This window comes from Rhipicephalus microplus, chromosome 9 (genome assembly GCF_043290135.1).
Source record: "Rhipicephalus microplus isolate Deutch F79 chromosome 9, USDA_Rmic, whole genome shotgun sequence".
Taxonomy (NCBI): Eukaryota; Metazoa; Arthropoda; class Arachnida; order Ixodida; family Ixodidae; genus Rhipicephalus; species Rhipicephalus microplus.
In genome coordinates, this window is record NC_134708.1 from 54,184,748 (window position 1) to 54,211,232 (window position 26,485).

Here is a 26,485-nt window from a genome sequence, read left to right on the forward strand (position 1 = left end):
CGTCAGACCAGGAAACATGACCCCTCTCCATATTCCTCTCACAACATCATACCAATTGTAATTCCACAGTGCCCTATTTTTCATCACTGCTGCATTCCTGTTACCTTTAGTCATTACGAATATTTCGTGTTCCCTTAGGTATTCGGTCCCCTTGCTTGTCCATACGCCCAGATATTTGTATTTGTTATTTATAGCATGACCTCCTGTATCCTAAGGTCACTACGCTGCTTGCATTTCAGCGCCGTCTATCTGAAAAAAAGTCCACGAATCATACTGCTCGGACAGCCTGATCGATTACTTTGAACGAAAGTTACAACACCTTTCGGTGAAAGTCACGTCAACCTTCATTCCCAAAGTATGCGTCAGCCACAAATAACCTCTACGGAGCACCAGCCGCCTACTCACTCAGCCTCTATGGCCGCCTCAGCGGCCGGAAGTAATGTATTTCAGCCTCTTTCAAGACAAATTTATTGTACAGGTATGACAATCATGATGGTTTGGTGCACATTTTGAAATTCTCTGTAATTACCCGCCACCTCACTTTTGACAGGCACCATCACTTTTAAGTTTTGAAAGCAGGCATAACACTATCATCCCATCAAATTTTACTAATATAAAAAAATCACAGCATATCCACACAGTGATTGATGAATAATGCAAAGCGTCCATTCGTCCACTCCTATCACGCTAGAGCGCGCATCCAACATATCCTTTGTGACTGCCTAGAGTATAGTAGACAACGACTATGCCTTCGCAAGGAACCCAGCAAATTAGACAATCAATTTCTGTCGGAGGAAAGAGTTCTACGATATCAACAAGATGCAACTTCACAGAAGAAGACCCTGAAAGTGCTACTGCACTTTTTGCGATCGACCGGCCTTTCTGAACAGTTATAGCCAGAATGCCCTTCCTGTGTGTGTTTTCCTTTTCTCATAAGTGCATGAATGTTTTTTTCTTTCCTCTCTATCTACCCCCTCTTTCTTGCCCCTATTTCCCCACCCCCAGAGCTGGGTAGCAAACTGGATTCCAATATCTGGTTAATCTCCCGGCCTTCATTTTTCTCTCTCTTACTGTAACAGCGCCATCTATGCTCTTTAACCATCAACTATACGAAAACCACTAACACCATTTAGTGATGCTATTTCCAAGGATATATACAAACAGTGCTATCTAGTAAGCAAATCATAAACTAGAGGTGGCTACATACATACCACATACTTCATACAAATGGAGGAAAGAACTACCCACACCCTAAGGAGCTTCGACCCTAAAAACGCTCTTAACATTTCTTAATATCCTTAAGCAGTATCATTATACACACTTTATAAGATAAATCATTGCTGATATTTTCAACTACAACTGGAAAGCTTTTTTTTTCCGATTCCTTTCATTTAGTGGTTAGAGCATTATGTTTCTGCACCTAAGGCCCGAAATTCAAACCCAGCCGCCTGAACATTTCATTTTATTTAATCATTACAATGATGCCAGAACATAGGAGGTAAAGTAGACACAGTCAAAATTTTTTCAGTTCCCCAAGAAATGCTTCGTTTCTGAAATGTTCCAATGACTGTATTTGAACTGGATGCCTACAACACAGGAACATGATGTTCTTAAGTGTTACACCACAGGCATGTGAATAATGAAAAAGAGAAGCCCTTAAAGAACATTCCTAAAGCAAGTACAGGCATTGAGATGCTTTGCACAGCTTAAAAACTAAAAAAAAGAACAAACACAGCAGCCAAAATAAAGAAGTTTATTGGTCACCATATACCTGTGGTCATTATGTCACCAAAGCAGGAATGCTGTAAAACTTAAAAGACTCGTAGAAGCAGTCAAGCACTTGTTGCTATGTATGTGGCCGCAATACTTACACGCAAACAGATAGTTCTTTCCACGCATGTCCAAGCGAGTTCGATTGATGAAATTCACAGTCCTTCTGATATTATACTTAATGAGGCTCCACAGTATATTTCATACAGTTTCCTGCGTGTCACTTTATGTGCCACATGTGCACATTTGAAAAGATGAATTCTTGAGCAGAAGTGACACCCCTGTTTGACAATTTTTAATTGTTTCAAGTTACTGTTTTCCCCTAATTGCTACATTACTTTCACACCCGATGATTTCACATTGCTGGCATACTGTTTATTAGCTGCAAGTTAAGAGGAACAGCTGAGGAATATACCCAATAACTGCACAACAGTTGTAACCCTGACAAAACCGCTGTTTAATTTGCAGCATTAAACATGTCCTAGTATCAGAGCAGCAAAAATAAATTGTTGAATGTCATGTAATGTATATATAGACTAGTTGTGTAATGCTACCATGATGTCCATTCTATAAGACAGGTAGTAGAAAAAAATACAATGCACAGCACGTATACATAGGAAAAGCCTTAATACACATCACTATTGAAGACATCGAAAACGCAATAATGACTGTAAAGCTAATTCAGTACAAATTAATTTCGTACGACACTGACAGCAACACGAAATAACAGTATGGATGTCAAATATCATTGTTCCTGCAGTAAAATTATGTGCAGCAACTGTATCATTTTAACTTCACGCTAAATTGCTACCCTTGGAGGTACATTCACACTGCACTGGAACTGATTTCTTTCTCTGTTAAGCATTGCTTCGTACATTTTATGCCAACACGAAGAATCAACAATTAAAATTACCACAGATTGAAATTTAGATAAATCTTCAAACTTGAATTTAGTCTAAAATTTGCAACAGATGAGCTGAGCATGGCTCAGCCAAAGTTTTAGGTCCATTTCATATCAACAAGCTACCTGTTCCACACTTGAAAGTCATACTTTCCATTAATAATGTATATGTCTTTACATCTTTTCATTTTTCTTGGTTATCACTAGTGCAACCATATGTGGAGCAGCAGGGATCATAAGCCTCCCCCCCCTCCTCGCAATGTTTAAATTTTGCATGTGTATGTGCATGAATACTCACAAAGAGATACAGAAACATACGTATAACTACCCCTCCTCCACCCCAAAAAAAGTTTCTGCCTACGCCCTGTTGGCCACATAGCATTCCTTGGCATCAATAGACCACAGTAAGCAACTCGGTAGTATCAAAGTGCAAACACCGGTCTCTGATTTAAAGCAGAGTAAATAACTGCTATTGAATAGTAATGATAAGCAGTGAATCTTGTGGGCAGAATGACCGTTCTGGTTAATGGCACACAGTATGCGTAATGTAATTGGATGTATATAGGATGGAGATCGATATCACTGACACAAAAATGGAATGTTAACACTAGCGACAAAAAAGTTACATGTAAATACGGCATCGATTTCCTTGTAAAAGTTAGAAAATAGAAAAATTAATGTGTCACGACAGCTTTGTACTTTACAACCACAAACATAGCTGTGTCTAATGGTACCACACAGTGAATTGTTGTAATAAATGTGTGCATTGCAAAAAAAAACGGTAAACAAACAGAGTAGTATCTCACACGAAATGCATAATCATGACATTGTAAAGATTGCATGACTATTTTGAATTAACTTTATAATAACTGACAATAAGGTATATCTGCACTTGTTCCTTTGAGGTTAGAACACAACTGCCCAATTTGTTCAAAAGCATCCTCCTACTCCTCCTCCTTATCATCATTAGCCTGACTAGGCCCACTGCAGGGCAAGGGCCTCTCTGATGTTCCACCAATTAACCTGGTCCTGCGTTTCTGTTGCCCCGTTATATCTGCAAGCTTCTTCGTCTCATCTGACCACCTAATTTTCTGTCATTTCCCCACGCATTTGCGTTCTCTTGGAGTATATTCAGTTATCCTTAATTACTAGCAGTAATCCTGCTCATGTCCATTTTTTTTTTATTTCAGCTACGATACAGACTATTTGTTCAACTATTTGTCTCAATTATTTGTTCTATAGTGTGAGCAGCCTTAAATATCATGCACCAAAATTAATGTACCTTACTTATTCCTGTAGGTTAAATTACACTTTTCGACAGCATTTGTTTGTAGCAAACTGTGTCTGGTATGACATAAAACAAGCGCCACACTCAAACCTCATTATAAAACAATGTTGCATCTTATAGAAAAATAGGCTTATTATACCTGAAAATTTGTTATAAAGATTATTTTTAACACTTTATCAATCACAAAACTATTTTTACCTACTTCGTTACAACCATTATTTTGTTATATCAATGTTGATTATATTCAGGTCTGAGTGCATAGACCTGACAAGATGTTGCATATTCAATTGGTAAGTTCTGGCAATAGTACTTCAAGGAAACTTGTTGTCTAGCAGAAGAATTCCCAAGAGTTTTATACATGAAAGATACTTGTCTAGATCCAATCTTTTACGCTGTTTTGAGGCAAACAAAGGCTTTAGCCGGAGTAAGCCTAGGCCTGCAATTTCATAGATATAGCAGAGTGCTCAGCGATTCTTGAAGTTTTAATGGACAACGTCAAAAAGTGCAAGCTTGTAAAGCTTTTTAGTGTAAAGACAGAAAAACATCTTGCGACCAAATGGGTAGCACAAAATATGCCCATTTTTCAGTTGAGCTTCAAACACCGCATTTGAGTGCTTTTAAATTTTTTGTTCGTAAGCACATTTCTCAGGTACAATGTTATCAGGCACCTTAGGTAATTAAATGTTATCTTGGGCAATAGAACTCAGTTTTCCTCTACAGAACTAATGAAGATTCTCATTGGTTCTACCTTGGCTTATTGTGCCTTAGCTCAAAGACATTGCACACTTTTCAATTTCATTGAAACACTGATAATGTTAGTCCTATTTGGTAGTAGTTAATCTAATACCGATGCAGGACACCCACACCGATGTGATAAGAGCGATGCTGAAACGATTTTCAGTCATAAAATTTTTTATCAAAACATGGCACTGGGATAAATGCATGGCACTATAAATTTCAGTATCCATTTTTTTTTATATTTCAGTGGGAGTTTTCAAAAGTTGTTGGAATGTGATGCAGTAATGTGGTAACAAATGAATGACGACAACTGATGAGCACAATGCCAAAACCCACGACACTAGGACAAGCAGGCGTGTCCAAAGCAGGCTCACGAAGCTTTTCCTCGTGGTAATAGCCGCTGTTTTAGTACTGTGTACGTATAATACGATGAGCTTCTTAGTTGATCTTTTTAAACGTTCTTTAGATGCAAATTCAGTTATTCTGTCTGCTACGGATATTTTATTTAGTATCTCAAAAGTTTAACGAGCTTCCGTGCACTAGAACTGCTGACAAAACAAACAGATTTCTATGGTTCCTTTGTGTTGGAACTACCGAAAGTCTTGTACTTCTGAGAGCTACCTAGTACCACTTTCACCTAATACGTAGTTTTAAAATTGACAGTAAGGATTGAAGGACACACACTGCCACGTGAATGGCGAAGTAAGCCATGGAGATATAATGCGACTAGAAGCAGAATGTTGACATGATATCGCCCCACCGTGGTGGTCTAGTGGCTAAGGTACTCGGCTGCTGACCCGCAGGGCGCGGGTTCGAATCCCGGCTGCGGCGGCTGCATTTCCGCTGGAGGCGGAAATGTTGTAGGCCCGTGTGCTCAGATTTGGGTGCACGTTAAAGAACCCCAGGTGGTCAAAATTTCCGGAGCCCTCCACTACGGCGTCTCTCATAATCATATCGTGGTTTTGGGACGTTAAACCCCACAAATCAATCAAATGTTGACATGACAGGTACGCCATGCAAAATGCCTCTGTGGCGTTCTTACAATGAAGATTGGGCAAGAATTAGCATTCACAGACAGTTACAGACTGTAAAGTCTGAAAAAAAAAAAAAAACATAGCGCAATTTGTAGACGGTGCAAATGGGAAAAACTACGATGCCCACCGTAGGTGTGCACAGGGTTCACCTTCAAGAGGAGCCATAGGCTCTTTACGGCACACCACCCCTCCTATTGCCCCATAGGTCATAATATGCGGCAGACTTTGAGCCCCTGTCCCTCTTTGGTGGATAAAGGGGTTGTGCCTCCAAGCCCCCCTTCCCATGTGCACACCTATGATGCGTACACAAGCAAGAAATATACTAAAAGCTGTACTCACTGGTTTATCACAAAATAAGACTGCTGGGGCTCAGAAGCCAATCATTACACAGGGGTTTGTACAAGACAACTCTCAATGTAATGATCTGATTATAAAACTAAAATTATATATGTGATCTATCAAAGACATAAATTTGTCACCAACCAAATCTAACAAAGAAACATAGGTAAGTCCACAGAGATGCAGCAGCACGAAAAAATGCTAAAACATACGCTATACAAAGCACGCTGCTTCTTGATGGGTCCTCTGCAATCCTGAACTTGAAAAACTTTCCATAGCGACTTTCGAGAAAGTTCTCCTTTGTGACAAAGTGCAATTTGAGAAGGATGGGAAGCATTTTGTTCCATGAAAGAAAACTTTTTTAATGCTAATTTTTTAAAGAAGCAGTGAAATACAATTTCAAGTTTCAGATGTAACCTTTACTTAAAAACTTCATATGCACGACTTTATTTTTTTGGCAAAGTAAGGATTGCATTCGTTACATGGAAGTTATTCTATTTCGAGGGTGAACAGCGTACGACAGGCTCAGTGGTGCATTCAGGAGGCTCGTGAACCCTGAGCGATGATGCGCTTGTAATGATTACGTCAATGATCTCAGCATTGTCATTGTGGTGCCAATTAATGGTAACACCTGGCAACGGCTTCGTTTTGATTGTCTCAGAGGGTTTGTCTCAAATCGCACATCTTCACTGCGCCACTTTGAATGATTTTTCATGTGCTCCTCGTCATGTGATAATTTGGAGCAATGGTTCCAACTGCATTACTTGCCAGCATGTCGGGAAAATATTGTGTGCTGCTAGCGCGTGTAACATTTCAAATTCACAACTCAAATGAACATAAGAGGGCGCTGCGGAGTCTCCGTATGGCAGACTCAAGGAGGTCAACGCGTCCACTGTCGCTAACACAAATATTGAGTTTTCTGCAGTGTGATTGCAGTTCCCCTGGTTTGTAGAGCATGACGGGTTAATGACGCGGAGCATCTTATTTTAGTCGGCACCAGTGGTCTCGCAAGTGCGAGCGGTGTTTTTGAAGCGGTCGCATTATGTGTGCAATGCACATGGCGCATCGTGTATTTGGGAAATTCGTTTACATACTTCACACGCCACAGCGAGATGTAATCATTGGGTACAATGGTCATTTAATAGGTTCGCGTTAACAAGTTAACACTGGTGCCTCACCTGGAAAGAAGAAATCTGCTTTGCCGTTCATTTTTTCTTCACGGGCGGCCCCATCCTACCGTGCTCCTACCGTATACAACTGGCGCTTGGACTGTTTCGAACTCAGTACGCAGCTTCCCTATATTGCCGCTAGGTGCCACATGAATTGCTGGAGTGGCGAATACTACAACAAGGAATGTTTGTTACGTACAGCTTGAAAGGTCTTCGATAAAAGGTTCCAAGTAGGACTGCACATGCATTTTTCATCTCTTCTCCACACATCCCTGCGATGCACTGAACGTTTGCCTAATGCACATACTGACTGTGACTTTATAGGTTGAAGATGAAATGGGTGACATGTGCTAGTGTGGATGTCTGACTGTGGGCAAGACGAATGAAGCGTCAACAGCTAGTGTGTGTTTTTATGTTTGTGTGGTTGGGTGGTGTAAGAAGGCAAGTGCACCTGTATGCAGAAATCGGCAGATGTGAATAAAATTATGAGCAGTGCGACTGGATGAAAAAAACTATTTGCCTTGAATTAGCCATTTGTTGTTCTTAGCTGCCGTACTGTTGATTTTTTACGTCGGCTTCACTCCTTTAAATTACTCGGTGCTTTTTTCTAAGAAGACAAACTTATCAGAGTACATAGTGTGCTTAGCAGATGGGTGTATTGCAGAAATTTCATCGAAACAAGTCGGCTGCATCACAACATCATGAATACTGCTGCACACCCATCGTTACATTGTACATCCATGTGGGCTCCACTTCATAAGGTGTGCTCTCAACGTAGCCGATACTTGGGTGCACATATTCTTACGATGCTCCATGTTACAGCGCTAGTTTCCAATAATATTAGGCGGGCAATTAGAAACATCTTGAGGAACTCCAGAGTTGGTTACATTCAACGATGCTAGCATTGCCCTAACATAACGTATATGTTAGAGAATTAACTTATGATTCAAGTTGGGGATCATCGAACACAAGACTACTGTTGATTGAACTGTAATAGCCGCAACCAGGAATTGTCCTATCACTGCTCCTTTACACTTTTCTGCCCATTGTTTCCATGTAATAGTTGTTAACACACAACTAACGTGCATAGAAACAATTATAAATTCAGAAATGTAACATTAAGTGGGATGAGAAAACCTAAGTCACAATGTAAAAATATGAACTAATACATACAAAGGCCAGGTATATTTTTCAAGAATAAAACACAATACACTGCTAAAGTTGTTTGATGTATAAGAGATATGTCTTTGGCTATACGTAACCAATTTCACATTTACGACATAAAGCAAAGTCACCACACATTGTTACTAAAACATTCAAAAATGGCCACTTATTTATTATGCAAATCAGTCAAGACATTATAGCACATGCAAGTAAATGTGCCACAAAACATGAGGAACATGAGCAATGCTGGAATATTCACTTCAAAAAAGATTACTGCACACTATGCACGCATTCTTCAGAAAAACTTCAAAGTGGCCAGCATCTCTGAAATGACTATGGAATATGAAATGAACATGTGAGTGGATATGGAGATCAATATCCTAGGCAAGCTGAAAGAAAAAAAAAGTAAGTACTGTATGATGTTAATATTTGGCCATGCATAAAATTGGATGCCTCGGTAACACATCAGGAATTGATGGCTTAAGCATAACATTACATAAGTTAGTAGGTAAGAAGAAACAGGATTATAATGATCAAGGCCACAAATAGTGCCATATTTGCTTAGACAAAAGTTGATAATTTCTTGGCAAACTGCTGATGAGACATTGCAGGTTCCCTTAGCATTGACGGTGTCACTTGACGACTTGACACAGAGGGCTCAATGTTTCGAGCTACCTTTCCGAATGTGTTCAGGGGACATGGCTGCATCAGTACACCAAAATGTTGACCAACTCTGTGCACCATGTCAACTTGATTGATGCCCCAAACCTACTGTGAACATTGGGGATGAAACCTGCAGCAGGCTCAGAGACAAACACGCTTACAGAGCTGATACGTCCCAAAAATTTTAAATTTCCTAAGGAATGTACAAAATAGAGAAGAGAACTTTCTGGGAATAATGTGATAACTAATCATTCAATGGTAGTGAAAATCGTGAAGTCAGCTTGGTTTTAAAGAATGACATTCTGATGAGCCAATTTAAAGATAAACTAGTATAATGTAGGTGAAAAGCTGTAAATTGGTCCCTTTCATTATTGGCCACCTTACACTAGCGACACCCTCATTTTGTATATTCAGCCCTCCAATCCTTTGCAAAGGATAGCTCCTTTGCAAAGGAGAGCTTACAACTTAGCTAGGTACGTTAGGTAAGGTGGTAGGGCTGAAGTCAAGATTTCGAAAACGTATTTGCTCTTCTTTTTGTTAAACTTGGGTATCTGAAAGATTTGATCAATTTAGAGCAACATAGTGTTTCTCCAAACTACATTTATTATTATAGTCATGTAGAAATAATCATTATAGGTGTAGAAGAGAGATACAATGAGCATTATTCCCAAATTGTAGTTTAGATGTCCAAAGTCTGAACAGAGAACCTCGACAATATTTATTTCCACATATAATCTTGTCACTTATGCTAATTACAGTCGGTCCCAGGTATATCGAACTCGGATATATCAAATTATTGACTATAGCGAACAGGCGAAAAATCCCCTTGAAAAATGGATGTAAAAGTGTAGGGCACAGGTGCACATATATAGAAAACTTGTACGCTGAAATATTCTATATATGGAACAGTGCGCCACGCCAGAGCCATGACACTGATCCCAATTCAGTCTCGTTCCAACAGAGTTACACACCCTTTTCGTGCGCCCATCAGAAACGTGATCATGTTGCTTCAATAAGTTTGCACGGCGTTTATTTAGTCGTGTTTCAATAGAGTTACGGACCCTTATCGTGTGCGCCCACATCGAGAATGTGATTGCAATGCTTCAATAAGTTTGCACAGCGCTTGCAAGTATACCTGTTTGTCTGCTGCGGTATTCAGCTTTCAAGGTATAGTTTTTTTAATAAGTATGCCAATATCTTGAAGCACCAAATAAAACTTACACGATAGTTTGCCCCTGCGGCTTCTACACGATGCGCATTCTCAAGCTAATCCCGCACTCTGGCATGCAGTCCCCAAAAACATTGCCTTTGATATCTGCTTCCATCGGCGTCCCATGCAAGAGTGGCTATTACAGATCTCGAACGCCAAGCATTTGCAAATTGTACACCCCTGGGGGTCTTTCGTTTTTTCTTTTTTTTTTTTGCTGCTTGTTTCAAAAAGCCCAAGTGACATTGCCACCACCGAGAGCATGTTTCAACAGGAATAAGACCCCGTTGCAATCGTTGCTCTTTTGTTCGTGTTGTGCTGGCTTAGTGTTCTGTCGCTGACTCGCTGCTCTCACGTTTCCGACTTGTGCACGACATCTCTTGGCCTTGGTAGCCATAGACGCGAAGAAGTGTAAGAACTTACACTTGGTGACCAAAACCGACATCATTTGGCGAGTGGAGGCTGGAAAGAAGGAGTCCTCAGTCGCAGAAGCTTTCGGCGTTCCTCGGAGCGCATTGAGCACGATTTTCCGGAACAAAGCTGATGTAAAAGCGAAGGCTACCCAGTCATGCCGTTTTAAGGCTAGTCGCGTGCGTGCTCCTGTGTACGATAACATTGAAAAAGCGCTGTACGCCTGGTTTTTTGGAAACTCGGCCGAAAAACATTCCCGTTGATGGCCCTATGCTAATGGAAAAGGCGAAGTGGTTCGCTGCAGCCTTGGGGGTGGACGACTTTACTGGTGGCACCGGTTGGCAGCAATGCTTCAAGAATCGCTATGTCATCGTTATCGCTATGGCGTGAATCGCTGTGGCACCAAACATTCGAGACAGCTTCTTGCCATCGGATATATGCAACGCCGACAAAACGACACTCTTCTGGCAAATGTTGCCAAATAAGACGTTAGATTCTAAAGGAACCTCTTGTCATGGAGGGAAAATGAGCAAAGTGCGCGTCTCGATCTTGCTCGCAACGAACATGGATGGCTCTTACAAGCTGCGGTCGTTCCTTATCGGCAAGAGCAAGTCGCCGCGATACTTCAAGAATGCGAAGAGCCTCCCGGTTTGATACGCGTTCAACAAAAAAGCATGGATGACACGGGACCTTTTTTCTGAATGAATGCATGAGTGGGATGACGAACTGGAGAAGGCAGACCACAATGTTTATCTTCTTGTAGACAACTGTTCAGCACATCATGTGGTCAGCCACCTCAAAAGGATCACAGTGAAGTTTCTGCCGCTCAACACCAAGGTGAGGCTGCAGCCTCTTGACTAAGGCATTATGAAATCTTTTAAGGTCGGATATAGGTGACGTCTGGTGCAAAGGCTCCTGATCAACCTTCGGTTAGGGGTCGAACTGAAAACCAGTCTCCACAGAGCGATACAAATGATAACCGGTGCATAGAATGACGTCAAACAAGCAACGATCGTGAACTGCTTCGGTAAAGCTGGCCTTCTAGCTTCACCAGATGAATATAGGTGCGACGGCGATGTCACAGCAGACGACGACATAGAGTGCCTCGAGGATAAATTTCGCCAGCTTTCAGCGCTTCCGAGTGCCATCCCTGATGGGGCCACAGTGAGCGATTTTGTCAGTGCTGCTGATGATGTGCAAGCCAGTTCAGACCGCACCGATGCAGAAATCGTGGCCGATGAGGCCAATCCGAGCAGCGACGATGTTGCCGACGACACCTCGACACAACCCTGTACCACTGCAGAGCTTGCATCGGCATTTAGTCTTATTCCCCGCTGTTGTGGTCCTACCGAAGGCGGTGGGCTTGCCTATGTGAAAAGCCTCAACAATATTGAGGATGGCCCCATGAATATAACGGCTCAGACAAAGAAGCAAGTTAGGCTCACAGACTTTTTTCGTGCCAAAAAAAGTGCATGAATTTCGTGTTTTTTCTTTGATATTCTGGGAAAGTCGGCAAGCAGAAGCTTAGCAGTCTTTGGACACCGCTCCGAGACAAGCAGCGCTTCGAGGTAACTCTTAAATGGACATATTTTATATTACCTATTATCGATATATCGAACTATTTCGCGATCCGCTCCGAGTTCGACATATATCCGGGGTCTACTGTATGTTCCTGGCTAGTTACTGCTGTTTTAAATATCTATCTGCTCTTGAGTTACAGAGCCAGCTGGCCCACCCAGATGCTATTATTGTTAATAACATGATGGCATAATAAAAGGTGTGAGAATATCAAGCCATCAACATGAACTGTCTTTTCTTGAGCTTTTTTTGTGCCAAGTTCCTTACAAACTCAAGGCGAAATCCCCCTATATAGTACTATAAATACAAGTTAATTTAGCTTAATATTTCTTCCAGTACGTCCTTAAAGAGCACAATAATAGAGTGAAGCACGCATGTAACTTTTTTTTAAAAGTGCATATGGGCAGTGCACTGACACCGCCCCACCAGTATCACAGTGCAGAGGTACTTCTTTGGCATCGGTAGCAAACGCATTATAAAAAAATCTAACATACTCTATGCAACGCCTCCTCTATTTTATCAATGCCAACCAGATTTGGCCAAATCACCCATTCACCACACTCTCCCCTAGATCATTCCTGCTCTCACCCATCGCCTAGCTTTGGCCTGTGCTTTGCGGTCATGGGGGAGAGAGCCCCTCATGCTGTGCCTCACGACCAAAATCATACGAAATAGTTTTTTGTTCACTTGTGTACAGATCCATGGGGCGGCGTCTTGCATTCGTTGTGTTCACAATATTGGCGGTCATGCTGGCTCTATGAAAGATGCTGTGTTTTGAGACAGTGTCACAGAACGAGCGCTAAAAATGGGCGCGCCGCCAAATTGTCGCGACGAAACGCCGGAGTGGCGCCGCGAGGTCAAAAGAAAAAGAAAACAAACATCTAAAGGCTCCCCGGGGCGCGCGCTCTTCCCTCGGAAGCGTGGCTTCGCCGACGAACCTCCTCGCCCCACATCAGCAGCCGAGATAGCCCGCGAAAGTTCTAGAACGAAAGGGGCGTGGTCATACCGAGTTGAGTCATCGACCGCGGAGGGCATTCCAACCGTCTCGCCCTCTTCCCAGCCTTCGCTGCGTATCGCGCCGACAAAATGACGAGAACCGTCTGGAATGTCACGCGCAAGGTATTTAACCGAGCAGCCGAGATGAGAGATCAGGAGAAGACGGAAGTAGCGCCAGAGTGCGTAGGGATTCCACCGTGTAGTCGGCGAATGTTTTGTCCGTAGGGACGAAGCAGGAGATGAAGAGGATTTCCACCTGAGGGGTGAAGGCTCGAGCTACAGGCAAGAGCGTGTGTTTACCGCTATCGAGCGAAGACGCGTGGCAACAGCTGCGTGTGTGAAGCCGACGTGTTTTCGGCGAAGAAGTTGAAGCTTGGAGAGTGGCCAATCGAAGACGCGAGGTTTCCTGGAAGAGAAACTTCGAGGGCGCGGAACGACAACAACGCTGGACTTTGAGGGAGTGATTCTCGGAAGAGTATCATTCAGACTTTTGTTCCAAGAACTTTGGACTGAATAGGTTTTATATCTCTTTAGTCTTTAAGTGTCTTGGTTGTTCAATGCATGCGACTGCATTGTAGTGCGTATTGTTGTCTGTGTCCGTTGTTTCATGTGTGGTTGATTGTACTGTGTAGTATGTTGTTTGTTTGGTGACGTATTGTATGTAACTATTGTGGAGTGTGCATTCTTGTGTATTGTTTTCGATCTGCCATTTTTGAGAATATAGTATTTGTTTTGTTTATCAACTCTCGGCTCTGACTTGTTCTTTGGGCCACAGCCGGCGTCCGCTGGCGCGCCAAAAAGGACCACTTCTAAACTGTCCACGGTTTCGTGGTGCGGTTCGGAGGGCCAATACTTCGGCCCTTGGAATTAGCCCGGCGATCGCCTCCCTAATTAACGGGACTGGTGTGACAGACAGCATGTTGCTGTTCGTTGCGCTATGCGGGCAACCAATGGGGAAGAGTCACAGCAAAGCTACTGCACGCGTTGAGCGGTGATGCGGAGGCTGCATTACTTAGGGTCGCAAAGAAGGAGCACGAGAAACAAATCTGACAGACATATGATATTAGAGTGGGAAATGCGTCTATTGCATCTCTGAGGGAAAGCGCTCAGAAGCATGTGTGGCGCAAGCAACGCTACCCATCATGCAGCGTCGCATCACGACCACTCTCTGAACTAAGGCTCACCGACGGCTCCCATTGAGAAGCGCGCGGTTGCACTGGCATTGTAATAAAGGAGGCGTTGCTCTATGACACACGCTGCAAAAAGAAGTTGAACAAAGTTGCATGGAAAAAGTTGTCAGTACAACACACACTTACACCACACCACAAAAAGAGTCCAACGCGCAGCTATAACGCACAGTACAAAAGTACTGTTGGTGGCACACAAGATGACTATTGAAAGAAAATGATGACTATAATAGAACGCATCAATTTTCGGAGACGAAATTTGCACAGTTCCATGCTGAACAAAGAAGCAAATACTATAAAATAATTCATACATTTCACCCACTTCGTCATGCCTCAAGTACAAGAGGAATCTATATTCAAGACGCAAGTAAGCAGAGCCACTACTACTGCGCGTTAGAAACCCTGATCTGGAGTATGCTACATTGTAATCCAGAATCTACTGCTGTCTTTAGGCTCAACTCGTCAATTGTTTGCTTTGATCAGCAGTATACATCCACATAAGAAAATGTAGGCTCAGGAAACCGAACAACTCTACATGGTGAGGTTAGATGGAAAAAGAAGTTGCAGTGTGCTTGGAACACTTAAGCTGCTTTCTGTCCTTCCCAATACTAACTTTTTTGCTAATTAAGCCTGTAATTGCCCCAGCTACTTTCCTCTCTTTTACTAATATTTTCAAGACAATGTACTAATGCAGGCCTGTTTTTTCTGTTGAATCAGGATGCATTAGCACATCACTTATATTATAGCTACGAAAGTGATTCTTTAAGGAAGGCGAGATGTCTAGCAAAGCTAGAGTGAAGTATATATGCAGAGTAGTTTTTCCCCTTTTCCCTGCATAAGAACACGGTGAGGTTTACTTTTTTTTTTCCAAACTCTTTCAAGAAAGCCTCATGAAAGGTGAACAGACTTAATAGCTGGAGTCATTTTGGCACACGAAATGGGTCTTTTCAAAATATCTCTATTCCTGTTAGTGCTGTGTCAACCTGTTCCTGCCCTATGCACAGAAGTTTCCGAACTTATTTTTTCTGAAACCCTGAAGATTTGTCCAACGCGTTTCCAATAACAACCCAAAAGCTGTACTCTGCTCTAGTCATACTTCTTTTTTAAAACGAAGGTGTTACAGGCATTACAACATGGCAGTATCTAATTCAAGCAGTCCAGTATCCATCATGCCAATCTTTTGTTTTCGATAAAGGTGACTCGTTTGCCCTTTTAGGAACACGTCACATCAGTACAGAGCAACTTGGCATCTTCCTATAGCACGTCTTGAATATCGACTGACCCCTTGTTCAGAGCAGAATGGCTGCTGCTTTCATTCTCACACTGCTGAAGATAGAGCTTGAGTGACATCGTGTCGTCTATGCAACATTCAGACATTCAATCAAGACTTTGAATTCTCAACGACAGCGGAGTCGCCATCGGGAGTTTGACCTCGTTCTTTCAACGTCCAAGTGCCGCCCTTTGCGGCACCGTGAAGTTCCAAGGTGGCATCGTGCAGAGGCTCGAGGCAGGCCTGGTGACCAATGGTGACGGTCGCGATGCCCAGCCTGCGACACTCGTGGTAAAGCTTCACCTGGGTGTCCTCATCAAGCGCGCTGGTGGCTTCGTCAAGCAGCGCCATCTTGGGTCTCTGGCAGAGGACACGCAGGAAGCTCAGCCGCTGTCGCTCGCCTGGTGACAGCGATTCATACCACATGGGCTGCAGGGCGGAGTCAAGTCCCCCAGAACGCTTGAGGAGGTGCCCCAGTTCGACCAGCTCAACCAGTCTAGAATCAAAAAGAAACAAATACAGTGTGGCAAGAATTACTTACTTTGGCATTACCCTTTCAGAAGCTCCCTACTACAGCAACCATTTGTGATTCCATTGTTTACTAAACATACCGTAGCCAGTGCACATTAGCCATAATTAACACAACACCAGCAATTATCAACACCATGTTCAAACTATGAAAAACCATGACTCAAGTATACAATGCCCAAACTGTAAAACAATTATCATAAGGTAGGGATGGCTTGATCTTTTTGAAAGCTCTACTAAGGAATTAAAACTGATGTACTATACGGTTCCTATACAGTTAAACCCCTTTATAAGAGGCATGCTCCGACCAACAATTCTTGTCTTGTATATGAGATGTCTGTTATAAGCAGGGTACCTCGTATGCATTTTCTTATCAACCCTTATTTTACTGTGGACCCTTACTTTTACTGTAGACCTTACTGTAAACCCTTATTTTACTGTACACCATCACTGCGCATCACCGCAGTGATGGTGTCTCTTATACCCAATTTGTCTCTTATATCAGCGTTTATTATAAAGGGGTTTGACTATAAACTATCTGTTGTCACGCGTACTTGTTTGATTTTGTTAACACTAAGACCAAAGTGTGAGTGCAAAATTTTCAAGCAGAAGTATGTTGCCACATGCAGCTATGTCTATGCGTAAATACTGTTACATTTGGCCCGGCGATTCGTCTGGGCAGACGCCATTGTGTGTAAGCCGGTCTACTGGGGAGGCTTAACCCCATCGGCGCCCAGTCTGCAAGACGCTGTCCGGTAGACGTTCCGGGAAACAGTCGGGTCTCAACGAAAGCTTCGCGAGGCAAGCCTTTTGTTGAACGGGCTCGATCAGGAGTGGAACGGCGCCACTGTGGCGGTCTCATTAAGACAACCTCGTGACTCGGCTCTTGTCAACTACACGAGACCATCTCGGTGCACCAACAGCCCGGAAGCGTGGGAGCGCGTCGAAGAGACCGTTCACCAGAATCGAGCGTTGGGACTGCCTGAAGCTGAAAGTAGCGTGGACCGCTGTTGGCCGTTGAGTTAGCGGCCATCTCCCCGGAAGAATGCAACGTTCCCTCTCTGGACTCTACCTGCTCGCCCTGCGGTGCCTTCAAGGCGTGGGTTAGGTGCCTGTTTGTGTGGTGCGTTCTGGTTACCATTGGACCGTTTCGCCCAGCCGAGTGGTGCAATATCTGCACCCTTTCTGGTGGGTGTACCACAAAGACTTCGTCCCCTGCTTTGTGGAAAGAGTGATCAGCGCCTCCTTCGGACGGCGGTGATGGCCGGCTATAAAAGCCGAAGCATCTTTGTAAATTGTGCTGAATCTTGCTGAATCATGTGAGCAGAATCTTGTACGAAAACATGAGCTGAACCTCTGTTGTACATAATGCGGGATCTTCTCTATCCCTGTACAGTTCCTATCTATTCTTCAATAATGTAAATAAAACCTTCGGTCTACCTCTCTTACGAACGCGTCTTCTCACTGGCGAAGATCGGCTATGCGGACGACGGCGGGGTGCCAGCTACCCTAAAGAGAAGCCCGCCGTTCCTGCCATCGACTTCCTACCCTTAACAATACGTATAAGTGTGTACACATATGTGTGCATGTGTGATGTTGCCTCCCTGCCGAATGAAAGAGTGCCAGACTTGTCGAGCTGTTCTTGGACAGCTTTCATTCAATAGTCTTTCATCAACATATGTAATTATACAGGATGGCCAAAACAGATCAATTTCAATTTCAATTAACTAGCAGCAACAAAGGATGTCAATGTATCACAATGGTATAGTGGTTACGGTGCTCAGCTGCTGACGTGGAGGTTGCAGGTTCGATCTGGGCCATGCCGGTCACATTGCAAGAGAGACAAAATTCTCGAAGCTGATGTCGGGCAATTTGAACGTATGTTACATAAGACAATAGGCCGTCTGAATTTCCAGGGCCCTCGAATACCAAACCCCTCAATTTCCAGATATTATTGCACTTAATTATGCATAACACATCCATGTTTCCAAGAGAGTTTATTCTGATCAACTATGTTATAGTGCATGTCACGCTCAGTGATGCATGCTGCAAATTTTCTGTTTTGAAGTGAAAGCTTCAAATAACACATTGACTAAAAATGCCGGTGCCTGTTCCCGCAAGACGGCATATAAGGTCGCATTGATGTCATATGTGTGCTTTCAAGGAGATGAAGGGGGGAAATACTTGCTGGCACACCAGGCAATAAATGAGGGGAGCATTGCTAATATGCCATCTCAACCTTGCTCTCTCAAGCTCTCCTTTGCCTCGTAGTTCACCTTACCTCGTAAGCGGTTTTTTCTTTAGCGTGTGTATAATTCTTGTCCACTAGATTGCAGACGAAATCGAACTGAGTAAATAAAGTGGCAAAATGTTTAAATGTCTTTGCTAGGTCATTATTCAAGCAGCTGTGTACAAGAGGATCCATATTGTCCGTCTTGAAATGGGCGAATCAACAGAAGCCGAGAACATTGGTAACTACTGACTTATTCAGGTCTGTGCAAATATGTCAGTAAATATGGTTTATATATCGCAGGTTTTTTTTTTTTTTTGGCAGACCATTTATAACTCAAATACTTCAGTGGCTGTGGCGTACACAAGAAACCCCACACTGATGAGCCTTCAGAAGGCCGTTAAAAATGTGCCCTTCACATGCATATTTGTATGCACCATTTTTAAATAACTAACACTCCCTTGATCATAGGCTTGTAGGCAACCAGCCATTTTTGATAAGGCAATATGATCTTTTTTCAGGGTGACTTCTCATTTCTCATAGCCACATTTCGTTGTTGCCTGGACGTAAACGCATGACCGTCATCATTACCCACAGCAATAAAGTGCTACACTGCTAAAAAGAAAGACAGAAAGTTAGGCAGGTGCGCACACACACACACACACCAAGCCTTGCTTGCCCCCTATTTGCCAACAGGGCAAAAGCATTTAAAACGAGAGCTTTAGAGGCTTAGCTGAGCAAGTTTCGCTGGGTATCTCTGCGTTTCGAAGTCGAGAACGGATACATCACGACAAGCGACATGAAATTTAGTTGTGGCATTGAAGTTGTGCCCGTTTTTACAGTGAATGCATTCACCAGCTTGTCTTTGTACCTCTCTGAATTCCCATCCTCAGTATCTGATGTTAAAATGCAACAGGCACGTGCATCCGATAGAAAAAGAGCACATGAGCACGAGCATCTGTTGCTGGTTTAAGGGCCTGCTGTTTCTCACGTCGACTATGGTGACAGCTTTAGAAATTGACAAAAGAATAGTAGTCAGTGCACGCAATACAGATCGTTCGACTACAGTTAAAGCACATGATTTCAAACTCGGTTAATTCGAACATACAGTTCATTTGAACTAACATTATGGTCCCGGTTAAGCCATGTGTCATCACTGCCAAAACTGTGAGGTAGAACTCCCTATATTTTGAAAGTGTCGGTATCCACACTGGTTAATTCGAAGTAGGCGCCCCTGTTTTTTATCACTCCTCGCAGCAATTGGCCCACAGTAATCACAATGTTGCAGAACTAAACCGGAAGAGGAGGAGGAATAAACGTTATTATAAGAAACAAGCAGCTTTAGGTGGCCGGGCCTAAGCCTCCCATGAGGGGACGTCAAGGGCTTGTTTCGACGCTACCTCACGGGCGTGCCGGGCCACCCAGGTTTGGTCGTGAAGAGCGGGGCTCCGCAGAGCCTCATGGAGTTTCGACGAAAGGGTCATGGCGTTAGTGTGTCTGTGCTGTGCCGGACGATCCCACAGCATGTGCGGAAGCGTAGCTGGGTGAGTGTCGCAGCACCGGCAGTGGGAGGTTGTGTACACGTCCAGGAATATGAAATGAAAGCGGGCAGGAGAGGGATACGTGTTTGTCTGAAGTAGACGCAAAGTGGTGGCCTGTACCCGGTTGAGCTTGGGGTGAGGTGGGGGAAAGGCTCGGAGTTCAGGTAAAAGTTCTTAACGAGATCATTGTAGGTAGTGAGGTTGTCCCTGGTGTCCATCTCGTCCCTAGTAGCTCCAGTACGGTTGACAAGGCCTCACGTAAGGGAGTGGGTGAAACCAAGCCAAATATTTATTAGAGCAAAAAAATTAAAGCAGCACTTCTCAGCAGATGAGGATTCAGGCACTGCGCTACAGCTCTTGAGCAAGCTGTAAACGATGCTCATAAAGACGCGACAGAAGAAACAGAAGAAAATGCCAATTACTGATTACTCTGAACTTTCATTGCATTAACTCTGCCATGTAAATATTTGTGTCTTGGCGCACAAACAATAATCTATTTCACAAAAAAGCTTCACAGCTCACATAATGTTCTGCCTTCGCAGAGTATGACCGTTCATTCTAGCATTGACTGACTAATTTGAACTCCGCTTAACTCAAAAAATTTTGATGTCCCCTTCGAATTCGACTTAGCGAGCTTCCACTGTAGCAATATCATTCGGTTTACAAACTGTGTAAACAAGCATTCGCTTGCATAACTGTGCCTAGCCGAGCTAAGCCGCAGTCCTTTTTTCTCATTGATCCTGTCGCTCAATATCAGCTATGTACCGGACATTTTTTCCTTACCTCCATATCTCTCCTTCCTCATGTGGCGTGGTCTTTGGTGGGGCATAGGGGTAGTAGAGCTGGGACCTGAGGCTGCCGCTGCCGAACCACGTCACTTGCGGAAGGAACAGAGAGCCACAGAACTCCCTGGTGACAGAGCCGGACAGTGGAGTCCAGAGGCCCTTCAGTATTCTCAGCAGGGACGTCTTGCCACTGTTGCTCGGTCCGGTGACAAAAACGCTTCTTGGTGGTCTTAACTCAAGCATCAGTCCTTCGGCGAAGATGTTGTCGTCATATGGGCTTCCATAGGATACGTTCTTCAGGATGAACTGCGGCACTGGTTCTGCAAAATGAAACACAAAGAACTGGTGCAATCTAATCAGGTTACATCACTGTTCCACATTTCTAGCTCTTTAGTATTTCCTTTGAAAAAAGCAAATTCTGGAGTTTCACATGCAGAAGTAAAAAACTAGTTATGAGGCACACCACAGGGAGTCAACTCCAGATAAGCTTATCCCACCAATTTTTTTTTTTTATTGCAAACTTGAGTAAAGGTATCCATGCCTTTTTCAATTTCAGCATGATTAAACTGCTGATGCTGTGACTAAAAATCTAGCCCAAAAAGTCGTCCTTAGCAGCACAACACTAGATACACCAAATGACACCGTGGGTAGGTCTCCTGGAACTTTGGTCACTATTTGCAGACAGACTGTGAAACAATTAAGAAAATTTTCGGGGCTTCTGAAAAACAAATTTTGTGGGAATGACAGACTAAACTTAACGAGAGTTGGCGACAGTTCAAGAACGGGTGTGGACACATCACATCACTGTTTCATTCTATGATGTCACAGAAGAACTTTCATTATTGGCTTGCCTTCAGTGCACATTTGGTACGGTAGGGCTGAAGTTTAATGAAGTTCACTGTTGATGATGATGACTACTTACGCCTGAGTGATTTGCGATGGGTGGGCCTTTAACCTCCAACTCGTGGCACGGTTCGCATGTTTTGTAGCCTGGTGCTTCTGCCACATATTAATATTAAGTGCATTGAGACTCCTTACACTAAATCCCATTCATATAGGGTTTCTTTTGAAAATGTTTCAAGCACTGGAATGGCTCTATGCTAGAGCTCTTGCTTGCAACATTGTGAAGACCCAAGTTTGATTTGCACTCCAACTGAATATTTTTATTTATTGTGAATCTACCTTGATTTCTTGCTTACAGACTGTGCCGATTTCTCACTTGCAACCGAAGATGCTGACATCAACTCCAGAATTTCTGAGCAATTTAACATGAAAACAGTGCAGAAAGACAGAGGACCAGTAAAAGTTCACAGACAGTCTTTCGTGAAGTGAGCTCTTCAGCGCCATCACATTAATATCTCACTGATGTGCCCTGCATCCTCTTTCAATAGCTTCCCGTAAAAATGGCGTAAAATTTTTCTCATATAGAAAACATGGATGCAACCATGGCAGTGCATTGATTACCATTAGTACTCACTTAATCTAGCTCTTTAGCAGGTCCCAGGATTGAATCCCGGCTGCGGCGGCTGCATTTTCGATGGAAGCGAAAATGCTGTAGGCCCGTGCGCTCAGATGTGGGTGCATGTTGAAGAACCCCTGGTAGTTGAAATTTCCGAAGCCCTCCACTACGGCGTCTTTCATAATCATATGGTGGTTTCAGGACGTTAAACCTCACATATCAATCTAGCACTTTAGCCTTTGCCTCATTGCCAAAAGAAGTTGCTCCCGACTACAGAGAACATGCTTGTCATGTATAAAAATGCACAGTTCAGATGCGACAGGTAGACTAAGACAAAATTGCTAAAAGAACAATGACGACAAAATGACGACACCAAGAGCAGTGGCCTATGACAACTGCAGTATGACAATCACTTAAAACAGAGGCAGCTGTTAATTTTAAAGATTTATAGCCATGCATGAAAAAGAGCTCTTCCTGTGTCTCTGATGCAATTAAAATGTCTGGTACCTTTGAACAGCTTTTTTTTTTTTTCTAGCAGATAATGCTGACATTATTTGGGTAAGTGAGTTCATTATCACAAAGCAATTGTGGGGTCGTAAAACCAGCTGCTGCGGGAAACTGCCACTAAATTTTGACCATGTAAAGTTCTTTGACATGCGTCTAAACCTGTAAACACAAGAACTTAAATGTTCCATCCTCTTAAAAGCGAAACTGCTGCGTCTAATATTGAACCTTTGACCTTAAACTTCCCAAAAGAACACACGAAAGAAATTAATTCAGGCGCTCATTTTTGTAAGACAAAAACATTATTGTGAACTAACAGGCAACGAATCTATGGAAAGTAAAGTTGATGTTATTTGTCGTAATTATGATATATATATGCGATGAGATTGATGTAGGCAGAAAGACAACTTGCATTGGCAGGGATCAAACCTGCAACCTTTGAATAACGGTACTGTGGTTTTCTAGCACACAATCATGGACAGAGGAAGACGGGTCAGCGAATTTAGGGTGCATAAATGAACGTTTAAAATAGCACTGCTACAACATGAAAAAAAAAAAAGTGGGATCCTTGATTCCCACTGCAAGCATTGCGGCAATTCAAGTGACAGTGCAAGTAATGATGTCCGTACCGTGTGCATGCCGATTTTTCATGAGTGCTCAATTGTCGGTACCAGCAGAGGTCCACTTACCAGCGAAATAATGGAAGCTGAAATGACTGACGGGCTGGCACATAACTGTATTTCAAAACTGTTTATTGCCCTTTAATGCAAGGAGTTAGCCTATCTGCGTAAAGATATATGAACTTGCAAAGTGCGTGCGATCATGATGATTTCAAAGTGATGGCTACATTTATGGTTACCTTTTTATGGAATAAACATTGTTGCAAGTTAGCGCCCGTCCCGTCTTTCTCTGTCTGGCTCTTCTCGTGCGATAGAAAACTACAGTAAGACGTACTTACATGCTCGAAACACTACATTACTAAGCTTTGAATAGCGTGAGTGGTTCTCTACCAATAAGCTACAATGGCAATAATCCTCTTATCGGCTTTATGGTCATATCTGTGCATTTAAACCTGGCTCCCCAAAGCAGCATAAAGCGACAGCTAAAGGAAGCATGTCAGAATTTGGCGTCGTCTATTGGTCAACAAAATAACAAGTCATGATCGCTGGACAAGCACTGCTAAATAACGCTCCCACTCCAGTCTGATGACGCGTGGTGCCGCCAGAAGCGGACGCGCTTTCTTCATCTGTCAGTAAGTGATGGTGCTGTAGGCAGCCACGACAGAGCGCACACCACGCACTTGCCAGTTCCCTTTCATAAAGAGCGACACTGTACATGATAGCATGTTCACTCCACGAAACGACAAAGAAGCATTTGGAGGTAACAGTGGTTCAACATGCCAAGATGAATTGAACACAATTACTATACGATGGAGCCAGAGGTGCATAGGCACATACGAGGTATGTTAGCAAATTAAAATGTTCCACTATATTTAGACCACTGGCAAACTTATATCCACAAATATGGCTAAAATGTTGAATAAAATACTGGTAACCTTACGTGTTATCAAGGGACTGAACTGTTACAGCGATTTAAGGTTTGCAATACAGCAAGGGTGAACATTTGCATAGTACCTTTTGGTTCTTAGTTGAATATTTCATCTATTAATGCAAGAGTTTTATTTGTTGAACCACTACTTGCATTTTGGCAAGCTTGCACTTAGTAGAGCAAATATCAGAATATTAAGTGTTCCTTGTTATGTTTTCAATCATGTTTTACCATTGTCTTTGCTGAGTGGGTGATGTGCATTCAATAATTGCTTCGAAGTCATCTTTTTTTTTACTTGATCAGGATGACAAAGATGTCAAAGATCATGACTGGCCTGCTGCATGTGATGAAGCTACGATTCAACATGTTTCGGCTAAAGGAACCTTCTGAATAGCGTTTGCCTACCAGCTCAAATGTATTGCTGTTACTTCGACCTAATTTTATGAAACTAGCATTGATAAATGAAGAATAACGAGGCTCTGTTTCTAGGCAACACGACGTCTACCTTTTCAACTACGGGCAATACAACATCTACCTTTCCAACTACTCAGTTCGATGCTCCTGCAAAAGACGGTGCGCACTCATTCAAAAATAAAGGAAGAATGATTTGTATATGTATACCATCACTTGTGTTGTTGTCGTCCTCTTTGGAGGGCTTGTTTGCCTGCTTAATCTTATCCACGAGATTATATTCCTCGCCGATGGCTTCCATCCTCTCCAGGAGAACAGAGATCCTGTGCGTGTTGCCAGCCACGGTCGAAATTCCGCTGGACAAGTCTACCAGCTTGCTGAAGCAGCTGATCAAGTACATAGAGACAAATGTGTTTTTGCTGATGATCCCACTGAGATCAGCCGTTGAGACGTCGTCGTAAGCACCGGTGAAGAGGGGCACGGCTATGATCAGGAAGCTTAGGATGCTCCCGGCATAGTCGGTGAAGTAAACGCCCAGGTTTAGGGGTAGCTGATGGTTGTAAACAGACTGCTGAGCCTTCACTAGTTCAACCAAGTGCTCCTCCGTGGAGTCAAGCTCTGCAAACTCTCCATCCAAGAAGGCTACCGACTCCGAATTAGCCCTGACCTGGGCGTGCTTGTACCTGAATCGCCCTTCCTGCTTTTCCAGTTCATAAACCCTGGGAACAACTCGCGTTATCAGGAGCTTGCTCACGAGAGTGCTGATGATGAAGTAGACGAACACGGCCAGTGGGCCGATGTAGCCCGCCACGCTGAAAGACTGGTAGCTGTAGTAGGCGATCGTGAATGGAGATATGAGCAGGGTGGGCACGATGTCGCACAGAACCTGACTGAGACGGGCCACGTCCTGCGTGATCCGCTGGTCCGGGTTGTCGATGCCGGTCTCGACGACGTTGACGCGGTAGTGGACCTTGCCCGAGAAGTACAGCTCTTGCAGCCGCTTGGTGAGCAGCTGTCGCCACTGGACCGTGACCGTGCTGGAGACGTACTGCTTGCCACTCTTGACGAACGCGACAAGAGCAATGAGGCCCAGACAGAAAGCAGTCTGGTTTAAGAAGCCCCACCAGTGTTTCTTGCCGAGGACGACGTAGAACTGGCTAGTGGTGAGACCGACCTGGTAGACTATGATCTCGTACGCGACGGAGAGCAGGAGTAGCACAACCATCACGAGCACGGCGCCGGCGTTCGACAGCACGATTACGGCGAGTCTGCGGAAGCGACGGACGAATAGGCAGTCCAGGGCGAGCCGCTCCATGTCAGCGGTGGAGCTCTCGCTTTCCTCTACGTGCCGCGGCGGTCCCACGTTGATGCGCTGATACGTAGCAGAGGACATTTTTTTGCAGTCTCTGATTTTGCCCTCGACGACACGGTTTTAAGTTTCTTCTAAGTGGTTCGCACCCACCACTTCCTTGCCTGTTAAGAGGGTCGATAGGTCCTCTTTCGCTCCTGTACTTGGCGCCTCTCCGAAACCAACTGCGCGACACTTTATCGCGGAGATAACGCGGATCAAAAGAAGCCGTCTCGAAGATCGCGAGACACTGAGCTGAGGAACTCGGCGCTCAATTGCTCGCAACAGGGCGCCCGCGCGGACGCGTGATGCACTGGGCGACAAAATTGACGCAGGTGTACTGCTTACAAGCAGCTGATAGGGGATATTGTTGCTACGGTTGCAGTCGGTTGCAGTTGCCATGACGAACGCACTAA

General features: G+C 43.7%; 2 protein-coding genes across 3 annotated transcripts in view; one reads left to right on the forward strand and one right to left on the reverse strand.

The window, feature by feature from the left end:
* Window positions 1-26,485, forward strand: part of LOC142771803 (uncharacterized) — a 479,046-nt gene that overhangs the window by 409,997 nt on the left and 42,564 nt on the right. The gene's annotated exons all lie outside the window — the stretch shown is intronic.
* On the reverse strand, window positions 1,738-26,481 carry LOC119163840 (lysosomal cobalamin transporter ABCD4-like). The gene is made up of 3 exons (XM_037415905.2): window positions 24,932-26,481; window positions 20,798-21,119; window positions 1,738-16,211 (listed from the first exon to the last, which is right to left on the reverse strand). Exons 1-3 carry the CDS (start codon window positions 26,112-26,114, stop codon window positions 15,827-15,829), a joined length of 1,890 nt encoding a protein of 629 aa, XP_037271802.2. The 5' UTR covers window positions 26,115-26,481; the 3' UTR covers window positions 1,738-15,826.